General features: G+C 32.3%; 3 protein-coding genes across 5 annotated transcripts; 1 reads left to right on the top strand and 2 right to left on the bottom strand.

Moving 5' to 3' along the window:
* Positions 1-524: 524 nt before the first annotated feature.
* On the bottom strand, positions 525-1979 carry LOC129945618 (rRNA methyltransferase 3, mitochondrial). Its single transcript, XM_056055456.1, has 2 exons — positions 770-1979; positions 525-705 (listed from the first exon to the last, which is right to left on the bottom strand). Exons 1-2 carry the CDS (start codon positions 1897-1899, stop codon positions 546-548), a joined length of 1290 nt encoding a protein of 429 aa, XP_055911431.1. The 5' UTR covers positions 1900-1979; the 3' UTR covers positions 525-545.
* A 1272-nt stretch (positions 1980-3251) lies between these two features.
* LOC129945209 (Y-box factor homolog) lies at positions 3252-8951 on the top strand. 2 transcript variants are annotated; one of them, XM_056054867.1, is made up of 4 exons: positions 3252-3582; positions 6498-7193; positions 7260-7375; positions 7911-8951. In XM_056054867.1, the coding sequence occupies exons 1-4, from the start codon at positions 3462-3464 to the stop codon at positions 7959-7961; spliced, it is 984 nt and encodes a 327-aa protein (XP_055910842.1). In that variant the 5' UTR covers positions 3252-3461; the 3' UTR covers positions 7962-8951. The 2 variants fall into 2 exon arrangements, with proteins under 2 accessions (XP_055910842.1, XP_055910843.1); XM_056054868.1 differs by lacking the exon at positions 7911-8951 and adding an exon at positions 7662-7870.
* A 3467-nt stretch (positions 8952-12418) lies between these two features.
* On the bottom strand, positions 12419-14329 carry LOC129945950 (uncharacterized). Of its 2 annotated transcripts, XM_056055935.1 has the most exons (5): positions 14265-14329; positions 13330-14180; positions 13137-13267; positions 12784-12895; positions 12419-12646 (listed from the first exon to the last, which is right to left on the bottom strand). In XM_056055935.1, exons 2-5 carry the CDS (start codon positions 13943-13945, stop codon positions 12522-12524), a joined length of 984 nt encoding a protein of 327 aa, XP_055911910.1. In that variant the 5' UTR covers positions 13946-14180; positions 14265-14329; the 3' UTR covers positions 12419-12521. The 2 variants fall into 2 exon arrangements, with proteins under 2 accessions (XP_055911910.1, XP_055911909.1); XM_056055934.1 differs by lacking the exon at positions 14265-14329 and having other exon boundaries at positions 13330-14232.
* Positions 14330-14489: the final 160 nt, after the last annotated feature.

Below are 14489 nucleotides of genomic sequence, written 5' to 3'. Positions count from 1 at the left end.
TCGTGGAATGGATGTTTTGATTCTCTCCGCTGCAATTGGAAGAAAATAGAATTGTTGGCACACTTTCTATATCAAGAGAACCAAGATCCCTCAGGTGGGTTTTAGAAAATGTAGCATATATGGAAAGAATCTCCTCCCGCTTACTACGAATGTTTTAGAACATTGGAGAACTTTTAGCAGGAATTCCTCTAAGGAAAACTAGCTGGTACAGTTTTTGCAGATCCATCAGCTCAAGTTTCAAGTGGAATGGGCTTTTAGTGATCTTTCCAGTTATTATTACAAAAAAGTTCAAAAGCGATTTAATTTAAAACTTAAAAAAATATTTGAATACATTTTTAGTTTGATTAAAAATAAATTATATTTTTTTGTTTTAATATACGATCACTTCGTCAATGGATCTTAATTTGTTTGTAAATACAAATTTCAGAATTTTAAAAATTAAGCTTTTTGATCACGAGTATGAATAAAATGTTTCCTCAGTGTCCTCAGAGCCCTTTTTTGAGGCAAATAAAAGTCATACAAGCTTTTACTTAATATTATTAACTTTATTTATTGTTCGTATCGTTTAATTCTACAGAATTCAACGCTTGTCTGCGAATTTCAAACAAAATCAAGGACAGGGCACAGCTTGTATTGAGACTCTCAACCCCACCAGCTAAAGGAATATGAAGAAACGCTCCATTGTCTCCTGCGCAGTCCACAAATCTATATGCAACAAAAATATATTAAAATCTTTTTAATAAACAATGAAATTCGAAATAAAACTTACTCATATGCCGTCTCACTAATTCCATGCGTCTCTCCTCCAATTATAATAACATAATGGGGGCTTCTTCCACCAACATCTAAATAGGGTTTGATTAATTGTTTCTTGGGATTTGCGAATCTGTAGTTCTTAACTTTGTCTAAACTACTCTCAGCTGCGAAGGTTTTAAACTCGTCGGGAAGATGATTAAGAATTCCATTCCATTCGACGTCATCCTTAATTTGAATACGAAATTGTGCACCACAGCCGCCTCTTAGAGCTTTAGTTTCCCATGGATCGCAACAACCCTTCAAGACTATCACCTGCTTACAAGGAATTGCAGCACAAGTCCTGATGATGCTTCCTAAGTTGTTGGGCTCCCGAATATTATCGCAGATAACCGTTATGGGAAGGATTTCATCGTCTGGAGAAATTTGTATCTTATCTGGTGAGGGACGTTCGAAAATGGCGAGTAGACCTGGTGGTGTGGTCAATGATGACCATGTTTTTAGATCATGCTGAGGCACTTTGTAGATCTCTATACTTTTTCTCAGAGGTTCGATACTCTCGCTTATTAATTCCAATTGTTCTTTTTGGCTAAATATTATTGTTTGTAATTTAAGTCCACATTCGAGTGCTTCAACAATCAATCGTCTTCCTTCCATTATGATCTGCCGGTTCTTGGCACGCCGCTTACTCGAACGTACGACTGTAAGGAGATTGTTCAGTATGGGATCGTTTAGTTTGAGTTTAGTAAAACTCAGTCCGAGAGTTTTATCTTCAACAACTGTTGGGACATAATTTTTGGAATTGAACTTTGGTTGAACATTAAGTGGCAGTGGAATTTGAGCGGGTTTCCTTTTTTCTCGAGACTCTGATGATGAGACGTTACGAGATCTTTTTGGAACATTTTTCAAAAGCTGTCTTGGAGTTGGAGCTGTTGCCGGTTGAAATGACTTTGAAGAATTTTCAAAGAGACTTGTCTCTATGTCCAAGGCGGCTTCTATTTCCTTTCGAGCCTCTTCTTCGGGCGATGGAAAGGATTTGTGTGTTTGATTATCTACATTGGCAACGAAGTTTCTTGTTAGACAAGACAATAGTGTCGTGTGCCTGTTTATTGATGTTTTATTGAATACATTTCTTAATTGAAACATTTTTCTTTAAATATTTTAAACAAATTTACGCAAAGTTTATTTTTTTTAAATAGCATGGATCTTAAAGCAGCTGTTAAGACGTCAAGAACTTAACGTAACATAACGTGGAGTGTATCATGTAATGTAATTCACAGTTCTGTTTTTTTACTTTCTGAATATGTACATTTGATGGTACTACAAATCGTGGAGAAACAGAGCTTATTTTCTAACTCAGCCATTTATATGTTCGAGTAATGACAAGAATGTAGGAGAAAGATTTTATGCAATAGGATTATTTGAGAATTAATTTTAATGACAAGAATAACTCTTGGAAGTTTTGTTAATTCATACGACATGTTTATAATCAAAAAAGACTTTTTTTAATAAAACCCTTTTTAAACAACATCATATGCAACGAAATAAACTGTTCTTAAGCAAAGCAAGTATGTTACATTCCTTTAAACTTAACAACAATTTAAATTTATTTTATAGAGGTCATTTTTGTATATGTTTAGTTTTCGAACAAGCAATACTTTTTAGGGAATTGGTCTTTTTGACAGGTGTCACTTGATTAGTGCTTAAGAGGATAATAATAGCTATCACTGAAATCGATTCGGAAAAATGTTGAATCAATATTTGACGGTGTTTCCCTTTGATTAGAAAAATAAATTATATACTGATAAATCGGAAATCACACAAACGAATCGTTTCACTGATCTGTGTTCCAATTTCACATTATTCCAATGACAGTTTTCAATCAGAACATTTTTTTTCAATTATAAACGACCTGTCAAAAATTTAATGTTGGTTTTCAATGATGAAAACCAATGATAACTATAACTGGCGCCTAATTTGGTTTGTTATTTCATAATAGACTTACTAATGTATTACCAAATTAATGGGGCTGTCCCATACAGCTATAGAAACAATCAGTTAATTGAAGGAAACTTTTGCTGAGCGCCTGTGGCGTGACCTCTTGAAATGTGACAACGCTGTTTTATTTTGTGTGGGGACAAGTAAACTCTTCTTTGACTTTAGCTTTTGTATTGAAATTGTCTTCTGTCAAGTTAGTTAACGAAATTAAATTTTTGACGGAATATATTAAAAAATAAATAAATTGCTTGCTCATAAATATTTTCAAAAAAATTCTAGGATGTAATTTTCCCAACAACAACGTAAGTTCATATTCCAAAATAATATCGTTTTGTAATCCTACATTTGTTATTCAGCACTCACTAGTGTAGTTACAGCATAATGAATTTTTGGAGTTATTGACAAGTTTGGTTTCACTTAAAAGATGCACAACCAATAATGCCAAACTACCTTACCACCCTTAAAAACGCAGAAAAACATTTCAGCGGAAAGATGCCATCTTGATTTTTGTCAATCGAGTCAGATCTGGAAAGCGGACAACACCATCGTATAGAGAGAAAAAGGATTGGAAGAGTGATTTTTTACCATCCATCACTCAAATAAAATAATAACAACAGTAGTTGAGTCCCTCAATAATAACAGCTATAAAAACATTATTAAACAATCAACGCTAAAACAAGGAATTCAAGTTGAAAATCCGATTGTGAAAAATGGCAGACTCAGAGAAAATACCTACTGAACAACAGCAACCATTGCAAGACGATTCGCAGGTCGACGAATCTGGGAATCAGCCTCAACCAAAGCCGGTTGCGCCACCAAAACAAATTATTGGTAAGTTTACTAATTTCCCTTTTTCTAGTTGTAATAAATTTAATCAAAAAACCATCAACCTCGCTCCAAATATTAAATTTATTTAAAAAAAAAAAAATGGGGTTACGCATTTACTTTACCGGCGGGCGGCCACATTTTTTCTTTTCTTCATATATTGATTTTCCGAAAATAAAAGGACACCGCCATTTTGTTTCGTTTCTAATGTAATTATACTACCTACCGAGGGGGAGGCTGTCGCTCTTGGTCTTGGTCTCGCTGTTTCTATTCCATTTGACCGGCAAAATGAAAATAGTGAACGAACCGAACACCTTGGGGTGTGATTACATTTTTCTTAAAGAAAAATTCAATTAGATTTTATTTATTTTGATTCGGAATGTGTGTTCTTTTTTTTTCAATATGATGTCTAAACTCATGGGAGCAAAATAACCAGTTTTGCGAAGCCGTAGTAAAACTGAGATGTTTTTAAGACATAGTTTGTCATTTTTGTATGTTTTTTTTATATGCCAAGACTTTTCATTTAAACAAAAGAATCTTTTCAAAAGTCTCCTGCATTTTTAAAAGAAAGAGTTGTACATACGCATTTATTTGTATTAGTATCAGTTCGGCATTTTGCAGGGTTGATTTCTTTTGCTACAAAAGTAGGTTTGAGTTTAACAGATTCTCATATACAAAATTATCTCTCCCAATAAAAGAAAAGAAGAAAATACCGGTTAAAAACGCCAATATACATATATCAATTTTGTATGGACTTAATGACTAAAGCAGTTTTGATTACAAACAAATTTCATTTGATGTTTAGTCCCTGAGTTTCTTTTATTTTAATGAATGTGAACATTCACAATTAGTTAACAAATGATTTTCCATAAGAGCTTCAATATTAACCTGCTTTAAAAATATTTTGAAAATAATGGTATTTACGCAATGTGGTAAGTTTTAAAATTTTGCTTGAACGCCCTTTAAAAAATTCACCTGATTAAATTTCGTGCTATTGAATCAGCTGTTGGGTAAAATTATTCATTATTTCGTTTTTTATAAACTTGTACAAAGTTTTAAAAAGTCAATATTTAAAGATGAAATATATTAAAATACATACAGGGTTATCCATTTTGCGGTTTCAAAAGTAAACTGAATAAAATATCAAATATTTTTTTTCATGATATTTCGCTTTTATAAAAAATAAAAAGTTTAAGCGTTGAAGTTGAAACATTACATCATTTAAATGAACACTCGATTTTTTTGTTTTGAAGTAATTTTTGACACATATTGGGAGGTATTCCACCCATAACTTGACGAATGTTGGTTTTAAAGTGCTAAGAGTTAAACAGCCCTGTTCTGCTATTTACTTGGAACGTATATTCGATTCCCTTTCACACTGCCTTTGCATTCTGCTATCCATCGGGTGAACTACATTATCGCAAACCAATTTGACATTAAATAAACAGCTGTTCATGTAAAAAACTTGGAATGCTTGATAAATAGTTTTGATTCATACAAAAATTAAGTTAAATCAATCCACCTAAACATAATAATTTGTGTAATTTTTGAAAATAGGAAGTATTGGATTTTTTATTCCAATTGTAAGCAGAGGAATAGAAGAATACACAGCAGCATTACCGATGTTACCGACATACACAGATTCACTTCAAATGAATTGCAGAATAATGATTAGTGAAAATTCAAGTAAAATTACCCCGATGAATAGCAGAATAGGTGAAAGTCTTATCTGCATAAACACGGTATTTCGTCTAACCTTAGAAACAAAAAGTCCGGCTGTATCAAATCGCATGATCTTGAAGGCTATTTGATGTAATGGCCTCTCTTCAATTACTTGAACATTCTCAGAACCACAAAAATACGTCATAATGTGCCGTAAGACAGACTTGGCAACACTTATTTATATTGTGCGCGCTCTTAAGGGGTTATGAATACCCTAATAATGATTGAACACAGTGCTAGCAATTAGGAAGGAGGATAGGATAAGAAAGGAGAAACCGATGCACATTAGTTTTAAATGTCTCCACATTGTAATGAGTGGGAAATATTGAGCCTGTTAAATCATTCCACATTCGTGTAGTGCGGCTAAGGAAAGAATCTTAACAGTACGTCCGAAATTAGGCTCAAGGGTAAACTGATGGGCATTCCTAGCAGTACGGGTATTACGGTTGAATTGTTCAAGGGGAGGAATGCAACTGGCTATTTCGCTAGAGCATTGTCTATACAAATAACGGTACAAATATGACACGCATGAGACCTTGCGGCGGTGTTCAAGAGAAGCAAATGTCGCGGTAAGAGAACGATCTCCAATCATTTTTAGAGTTCTTTTTTCAATTCTATCCAGTACGTTATTGGAGCACCAGCCCAAATATGAGTTATATAAGAGTATACTTTCACTTACATCAGCAATATTTTCATTGGTTTTATTTGTAACCTTAAGATGTCCTCGAATATTCTTTCAAATTCACTGCAGAAATATTACATTATTTTAAAACCAAATAATTTTCATGGGACTTGCATTTGAACCATGAAGTAGCTTAAATATTTAACTTTATTCAAAAACGTTAAAATATGGAATACCTGAAGTTATATATAAATATATGGGTAATTAAAACCATAATTCTTATTGCTCGGATACTCGAAATCTCACCGAGTTCTGAAGTTCATATCGAAAACTTGAAACTACTATGTAATTTTTTTAGGCATTACCAAAAGTAATAATTAACAAAGGTTAATAGAGTCATTATCAAGCTCTTTATTCTATTTTATAATTTAATTTGTAATTGATTATTTTAAGAGTTTTAAAGTTTTACAACATGAAATATTTCATTTTGAGTACGCTAAAACAATTCTAGAAATTGAACACATAAGAATATCTTTTTTCTTATAAATGTTTTATATTTTTTTTAATCTTTTTAAAGCCACCAAAGTAACTGGAACTGTTAAGTGGTTCAATGTAAAGAGTGGCTACGGTTTTATTAACCGCAACGATACTAAGGAAGATGTATTCGTTCATCAAAGTGCTATCGCTAAGAACAACCCCAAGAAGGCTGTAAGATCCGTAGGCGATGGTGAGCTGGTTGAGTTTGATGTAGTGATTGGAGAGAAGGGAAACGAAGCTGCAAATGTGACTGGTCCATTTGGTGAGCCAGTGCGTGGAAGCCAATTTGCGGCCGATAAGAAACGTTCATACCATCGTAATTATCGTAGCCATCGTAACCCCCAACAGCGTCGTAATACAAACAACGCTGAAACCGGAGACGAAGGTGAAGTTACTGATGGTGGTGCACAACAGCAGCAGCAACGTCCACAAAGGAATTATCGTCGCGGCGGAGGCCGTGGTCGTGGAGGACGTGGCTACAATAACTACTTCAATGGGTCAAGACGCCAACAAAGACGCTCCGTGAATAACCAGAGCGGCGATGGCGGACTCAGTGGCGGAGAGGGTGCAAACGAAAATGGTGAATCCAATGGTCATCGAGGAGATGGTCAGGGTGGCCAACAACGCCGTGGTGGAGCACCAAGACGTTTCTTCAGACGTAAGTTCAACTCTGGCAACCGTGGACCACCAGGAGGTGGACGTCGTCCCCGTAGCGCTGATGGTGGTAATGAAGATTGTAAGCATTTTTAAAATTACAAAAATTTTTAAGTCATATGTATAATAACAATCTTGTTTCTATTAGACAACCAAGGCGGTCAAGGAGATGCCCCGCGTAATCCTCGCACTCGACGCAACCCCAGGAAGCAGAACAACGGTGGGGGTAATTCAAATGGAGGTGAACAACAACCTCAACAGCAGGTAAATTAGAGTTAAAACACGCGAACCATAAAATACTAAGTAAAAACAAAAAAGAATATAAGAATAAATACATACTGCATTCCATTTCATTATTGCGTACATTATTACATACATTATAAAAGCAAGTGTCTAAAAGTCGTTAAGCTATTTCTGTCGAAATGTGTCCAGCCCTCATCTCGTGTTTTAAAAAGCCTCACTTACATCTAATGAGCTCTCGACCATCCAAGAACAATAAATTCATCGATTTATTTAAGTTTAAAAAACTAAAATTGAAAATCACTTTTAGATTGATGAACCAGCAGCCGTTCGACAGGAGCAGCTTAACGTCTAATCGTCACTTTTTAAAAAGTAACATTTAATTCAGTGCACCAAATTAGTGCTAAATATTACGTTTTTTGTTTTACTTTTTCTTTAATTTTTATTTTTAATTTATGATTTTTCTTTTATTTTTTGGTTATGTTCTCCTCAAAAATGTTGTATCCAACAACAAACATCGTCCTTTAAAAAAAATTAAAAACAAACAAAAACTAAACAGCAGGACGCTGGTCAGCAAGTGCAAAACACCACAACTGAAAGTTCTGCATAAATTCAAATTTAATACAAATATGCATTACAAGAATTGAAGTTATATTTAGACAAAGTAGTACCCAGCATCGTGTGTATTTTGTTTTTTTTTAGAAATTGAAGCACCTGATGGACTTTTTTTAATATTTTTTGTTTTATATATTTTTTAAAGAAATCTCTTTATATATTTATTATTATTTTTTTATTTTTTAAAAAATATAAATCATACAAAAATATAAGAATTTTTTTTTTAAACAAAAGATAAAAACAAAATCCAATTCATGTGTAATGCATTATTTGTGTTTTATTTAAAAAAAAAAGAAAAACAAACATATTTTTTTCCTAAATTTTTTTTCTACCTTGTGAAAAAGTACAGTTTGCCTGAGTTTTACAAAAATCAATAATTTTCGAATTTGCGTGAAATTAAAAACAACTACTAATAAATAAAAGAAACAAAAAGTTGTATCCATTGGTGTTTAGTACTAAACAAAAACAAAAAACAACAAATTATTGTATGTTAATATGAGTTTTTTCTTTTAAATATGATTTTATTTTCTTTGTTTTTATTAAATATTCAATATTAATAATTTTATTCTTCTCATATAAAAAAGATATTTTATAAAAAAAGAAATCAATTGTTTTGTCAACATTTTTAAGTCAACATCTTTTTAAAAAACAACAACAAAAAGAAAACTTCAGAAAAGAGTGCATACTATGTTTTTATCATTATTTTATTATTTTAATTTTATTTTTTGGAAAATCACTATTATTGGTTAACACTTTCACCAGATTCCTTAACCAGGTAACTGAAATATAAATATAACATTCATTTATGGGATGTAATTAACACTCAATAATATCCTTTTTTTATACACTTGATGTAGAAATAAAATTTGAATTTAAGTGCATAATACCATGGAATGGTGAAATGAAACAAAACAGAAAACAAAAAAACATGTAAAATACAAAAAATTGGAAAATAAAACAAAAAAATTGTAAAACATGAATATAATATGTCTATTATTGGACCGACTATTGTTGTTCGTTTTGATAAAAGCTAGGTGTTGGGTAAGTTGGAACCGCTGCTGATTGATTCTAAAAAACTTGGATGGGCTAGCACAATCATATTGTGAATATTCGGACGACTTTCTTTTCCCTTTTAGTATTTTCTTGGGCCTGGGGTGGTATCGGCTAAAGTGATTGATGATAAATGACAATCAAAATGATCGAATTTGATCTACGTAAGGTGATAGTCAAATTGATACCTAAAAAGCTGTCACAAAAAAATGTAATAGTCGTTTTCAAACAAATATGTTTATTCCGAATAGAGCTACCAGACGCTTACACAAACGACTGGATAATTTTCTTAGTTCACTTTGTTTCTTTTAAAAAAATACATTCCTGTGACCGACAAAGCTTACGAAATTCGAAAAAAGCCTAGAAAAGGAAGAATTTTATCCAAAATCAGCCAAGTTGAAACTTTTATTTAGATATTTTATAAGAATCAATTTAAAATTTCACCAAGGCAACAACGAATTTTGAGAATTTGAATCTGAAATTGTTCAATCGAATTGAATTGAGTTGAATCAGCTTACACAGACGGAATGAAAAAGATAGTCAATTTGACTATCAAAAAAATGATGGTCAACTGCCATCTTAGCCGATTCCACTCCTGATTATGATGTTCGCAGTGGATCGTTTTTAATTCGACTTGCGTTGTATTTCCTTATTAACTAATTCGCGCGGCGAAGCGAGAATAGTTCTTCCTATATCCCAGTGATTTGACTTTTTCTTCCTCTATTCCAGTGATTTGACAGCTTTCCACAAATTTTGTTTTGTTTTGATTGAATTTGTGAAATTTACGGTGATTTACTCAAAACTTAATATTTTATTATGGTTTGCGGATTAATTATACGAAAATTAAAATAAAGCTAAATCAAATGTTTACACAACATCAAAAAATTGCACGCACGTACAGCAATTGAAAATGAATGGTTTTCCCTTACACTATGAACATCCTACCACAAATCTAAGCTTAATGACTTTATTTGATACAATTTGATACAATTATAATGTACCTATAATAGGAAATGCAACAAAATGTTCGAGCTTTGCCTTATGTTTTTTTTACCGTTAGTAGAATTTTGCCAGAAATGTCAAAAAACTGCTCGTACATCAAACAAATGTTCGTACACTGCTATCTTCTCTATCAAAATGGAACTAACGGTTCTTTTTGGAATGTAAATTGTGTACGTAATGATATTGAGAGATCTAGGCTCAGTATGCCGTGGTATATTGATCTTTTCAATTGTTTTTTTTTTTAATGGAGGATTCTCATAAAAAAAGTACCTCTTGAAGAAAGAAACCTGATTTTTAAACTAAAAAACGACGGTAAAAGTTATGCTGAGATATCGTCAACTATTGGTAGACCACGGTCTACAGTTCAATATGTATTAAAAATTATTTGAAAAATAAAATCTTTGAAGTGGCCAGAGGAAAAGGTCGAAAAAAAATACTAGACGTTCATATGGAACGAATAATTGAGCGAATGGTAAAGGCTGATCCCAAGTTTAGTGCTCCTAAAATAGCTTTTTTGATATATTGTATATAATTAAAATCTAGAAAGAGTCCACGAAGTCGAACAGTGAATAATAATAAACACTCTTTAGCCTGCGAATACTCCAAAAAAAGCTGTCGGAATTCAACTCGCCAACAAACATTATGACGTTTTAAATTAGCTATCGAATGCGTTAATTGGTCAACTTCAAAACGAAGAACGCGAAGCGAAAGCAATAATTGAAAAATGGCAAACTCGATAGCAAAACAATTCGCCGCGAATACTATAATCAGGCCCCTGCCATAAATTATGGGACAAACATCCGATGCAACTAACTTTGCTTCTTACTCTTTACAAAAACAACTCGAACGAAATGCAAATCAACTTGCGGGTACTGGATTAGCGGTAAATAAATAAAAGGCATTTTTCTTTTTCTGTTCAGAGCTTTGAACTATTGGGTCTTTAGAGCATGCTGAACATGGTCTAAACAAAGTCTGTATTTGAGCATTGAAAAGTCGATCGAGTAAAATTGAACTCAACTCTCCAAATTGTATTGTATTTTTAATACTAAATTATAGTGATTTGTTGTTCCCATTTAAAATTTAAATTTACTGTTTTCTCGATTATAATTTATCTATTCATTACAAAGGAACACAACTTTGAAGCTCTGAACAAGTAAATATAACCTATCACTGTATTTAAAGAGCAAAATTTATACTTACTATTTACACATTTAGAAACTATACTTCGACACCAGAGTCTTTCCCAATCGATATTTTCAAACTGCTTATCGAAGAGAACAGCAAATGTGCTAAAACACAGAGGAAATAAAAACGCACTAATATTTTATATTTATTTTATTAAAAGCAGACTAAAAATAATAATAACAATGAACAAAACTGTTTTTTGACTGATGACAACTGCTTTAATTTCAGTTGAAGTGATTTCGAAAAGTATACGAAATTATAAAATCGATAGAAATATAGAACCATGAAAACAATTTCACTCGATATTCAATTACGATTTTATTTCACTCGATTTTGGTAAAATAGGGCTTATCTCCCTTGGAATTTTATTTCCCTCGGAATTGTTTCCTAATTGGAAATCTCCCTGGAAATTAACTTCCCTCGACCTGTAAAAGTTATTACAGATTTCACGGGAGTAAAATTAAACTTCTAATTCAAAGTGACAGGTAAAAAAATAGAAGTGTTAAAGAATTGAGTTTAAGTAAAGTTTCCCATTTGAATATGAACTTTTCAACCTTTTTTTGTATAACTTCTTTTTTGTTATTTCTCTCGTAGGTTTTAAAATCCCGTAAAATTTTGTTGTAAATTAAAAACTGGATAGTTTGGAAAAAACATCACCATGTAGTTTGGAAAGAACATCATCCAATATCTAATTGGTTAACGATGGACAATCGTTCAATTATTTAAAAATATACAAAAATTGGGTGTTCAGACGAGTACAAACGATTTCAAGAAGTCGGATAATTTTTAGATAGACAATTTTTCGACAATTGGTTGCCAATTTTTGTTCTTACACTTTTACTTACTTACTTAGGTCCTCAGACCTGTTAAGTCCGCTGCGGACCCTTTTAGGGGCATAGGACCTCTAATACGCCTCCTCCTTCCTTATCAAACCAAGTGACGTTGATTCCTCCTCAACAGTCCTGTGTCATGCTTCTCGGTCGTCCAGCTTTTCTTCCTTTTTGACTGAGGTGTTTACATGGTTTAAATTATTTGCGAAATACAAAGAAGAAACCGAGTTGAAATGTTGTGCCGGGCAAAGTATCCCATTTGCATCTAAAAAAAGAATCTCTGTACTTAACAATACGCGCATTTGAAGACTTAACCTTTAAGATATAATTCTTTAGGATTAGGGACATGGAAAATCCAAGAAATTATATTAAGAAAGATAAAACCTCTTTTTTGCCAAACTATTTATTTTTAAATTAACAATCCAAACAATAATTTATTTAAATAAAATAGAAGGAACAGTAAATTTATTATTTGAATATTCTGCATTTTAATCGCTTTTTAGTAGAAATACTTGATCAGTTACTCGTGTTATAATTGGATCCAATTCATTTGCCTTCATTTTTCCCTGCCAAAGTTTTTTCAATTCATTTTCAGCAGTCTCAATTACATTCTCTAAAATTATAATAAATAGAATATGTTAGTGTTTTGCTATTAATTTAGATCTCTGTTTTGAAAATCGATTAATTGCTTATGGATTTGATTGCATTATTGCTATCAAATAAATCTTTTAGTTAAATAAAATAACTTACGATCCGCATTATGTTGTTTCGTAGTCAATGTAAGCAAAATAATTACTTTTTTCACCAAAGGTGTTACTGAATCGCAAATTGAATGAAGGGCCTTAGCTGCTTCACCAGGAATCTTAAAGAAATTAATAAAATTTATTATAAAATAATGATCTATGAAAGTTCTGTAAAATAGATTTTAATAAACTTTATTAAAAAAAAATAACGGAATATATCTATAGTAAAACCATAATTTTAATTCTATTTCTGCTCTCAATTAATAATTTTCTTGATGGTTTCTACGTAGCCTTAACATGTACCAAAGTATTTAAAAATCCAAATGACTCGCCTGGGATCATCATCTGATTCCATCTTACCTCATTGAGATTTACTATTAAGATAACATTTCCCTCTTTGACTGTCTTCTTGTATGAAGCGATAATATGTCCATAATCTTCAATGGCTTCCCTTGTATTTAAATCCACTTTTTTTATGGCTGGTGGGGAACCTGTTTAAGAGAACAAGAGCTTAGCTTCATATATTTTAATTTTGAATATAAAATGATGTTACCATAACAATCAGCTGAAGTTCGAGCAATTTCGTCCACAAGTTTATCAGCTATTCTTTTGGCGTGGTGTAAGAATAGAAACACTGCGGGTTCATCACCTTCATTGTTTAATATGTATTCATTTCCGTATTTTAGATGCATCCACAATTTGTCACTTTCTTTTGGATATTTTGCTTTTAGTTTGTCGAAAGAACATTCACGAATACCGTTTTTTTGTGCTATAAAGATCGGTATAAAGACAGTTCCCAGTAAAACTACTAAAATAATCACAGCCTTGTATGTATTTGATTGTTGTTCAACAATTGCTGATTCTAGTGTAATGGAATTGTTTTGATTAGCTTTGAAGGAGGATTTTAAATCTTCACTGCGTTCACGTCGTCGTCGTAGAGGAGATGATGTTCTTTCATTGATGCAAGACTCATTTCGCTTTTCGAAATAATCGGTCTGACTTGATTGTTCATCTAATGATACCTCGGATTGTTGGGATTCATTTATAAAACTTGATTGATTTAAATCCTCACGCTCATGGGAACTTTTTCTGTTTTTTGAAGAGTTGACATTTCTAGTTGGTGTATCCTTTCGAATACTTGGTCTGCCTTGAACTTTTGGTCCCGTCATTATTTTGATGTATTTTTATAATAAATAACAAAACAAAAGGATCAAGATTTTATTTGCACAAAAATATCACACACAATAAAATAGAGTGATCTCCTGGACCATAAATATATAAAACAGTCTCTCAGATTACGAGAAGAGGACGATGTTTAGATTTGTTTACTCGTGGTTGGTCGGCAGCTGCAGACCAGGGATTCATCGGCATTTCGGCATCAGTGTTGCCACAAGTAAGTTAATACTTATAATTTAGGAATGTAGTAAAACTTAATCAAAATATCGAAAATGGGATGTCAAGCCAATATTTTAAATCATTTTCTTATACCTTATAATTAAAAGTAAAATTGAATAAACGTCTTGATATTAAAGAAGTGTATAAGTAAAAACTTGGAAATATATAAGAGAGGTAACAATTTTGTTATTATTGTAACACTGTGGCAACGCTGTTCGGCATCAAATTCAACTTCAACCAACAAAAAAGTCAAATGTCAAAGTTTAACAGGGATGGTCGCAAAAATATTTCTTAAAATTATTGGGTGCGTTCAACATC

The sequence above is a fragment of the Eupeodes corollae genome, chromosome 2, assembly GCF_945859685.1.
Source record: "Eupeodes corollae chromosome 2, idEupCoro1.1, whole genome shotgun sequence".
Classification (NCBI taxonomy): domain Eukaryota; kingdom Metazoa; phylum Arthropoda; class Insecta; order Diptera; family Syrphidae; genus Eupeodes; species Eupeodes corollae.
Note: the sequence above shows the minus strand (reverse complement) of the source record. Positions and strands in the feature narration are given on the sequence as shown.

Coding starts and splice junctions, on each gene's coding strand:
- LOC129945618 (XM_056055456.1), bottom strand. CDS start 1,899: ATGTTTCAATTAAGAAATGTATTCAATAAAACATCAATAAACAGGCAC. Junction 706..769: donor ATTAGTGAGACGGCATATGA/GTAAGTTTTATT, acceptor TGTTGCATATAG/ATTTGTGGACTGCGCAGGAG.
- LOC129945209 (XM_056054867.1), top strand. CDS start 3,462: ATGGCAGACTCAGAGAAAATACCTACTGAACAACAGCAACCATTGCAA. Junction 3,583..6,497: donor GCCACCAAAACAAATTATTG/GTAAGTTTACTA, acceptor ATCTTTTTAAAG/CCACCAAAGTAACTGGAACT. Junction 7,194..7,259: donor TGATGGTGGTAATGAAGATT/GTAAGCATTTTT, acceptor TGTTTCTATTAG/ACAACCAAGGCGGTCAAGGA.
- LOC129945950 (XM_056055935.1), bottom strand. CDS start 13,945: ATGACGGGACCAAAAGTTCAAGGCAGACCAAGTATTCGAAAGGATACA. Junction 12,896..13,136: donor TAATAGTAAATCTCAATGAG/GTAAGATGGAAT, acceptor AATTTCTTTAAG/ATTCCTGGTGAAGCAGCTAA. Junction 12,647..12,783: donor GAAACAACATAATGCGGATC/GTAAGTTATTTT, acceptor TTATAATTTTAG/AGAATGTAATTGAGACTGCT.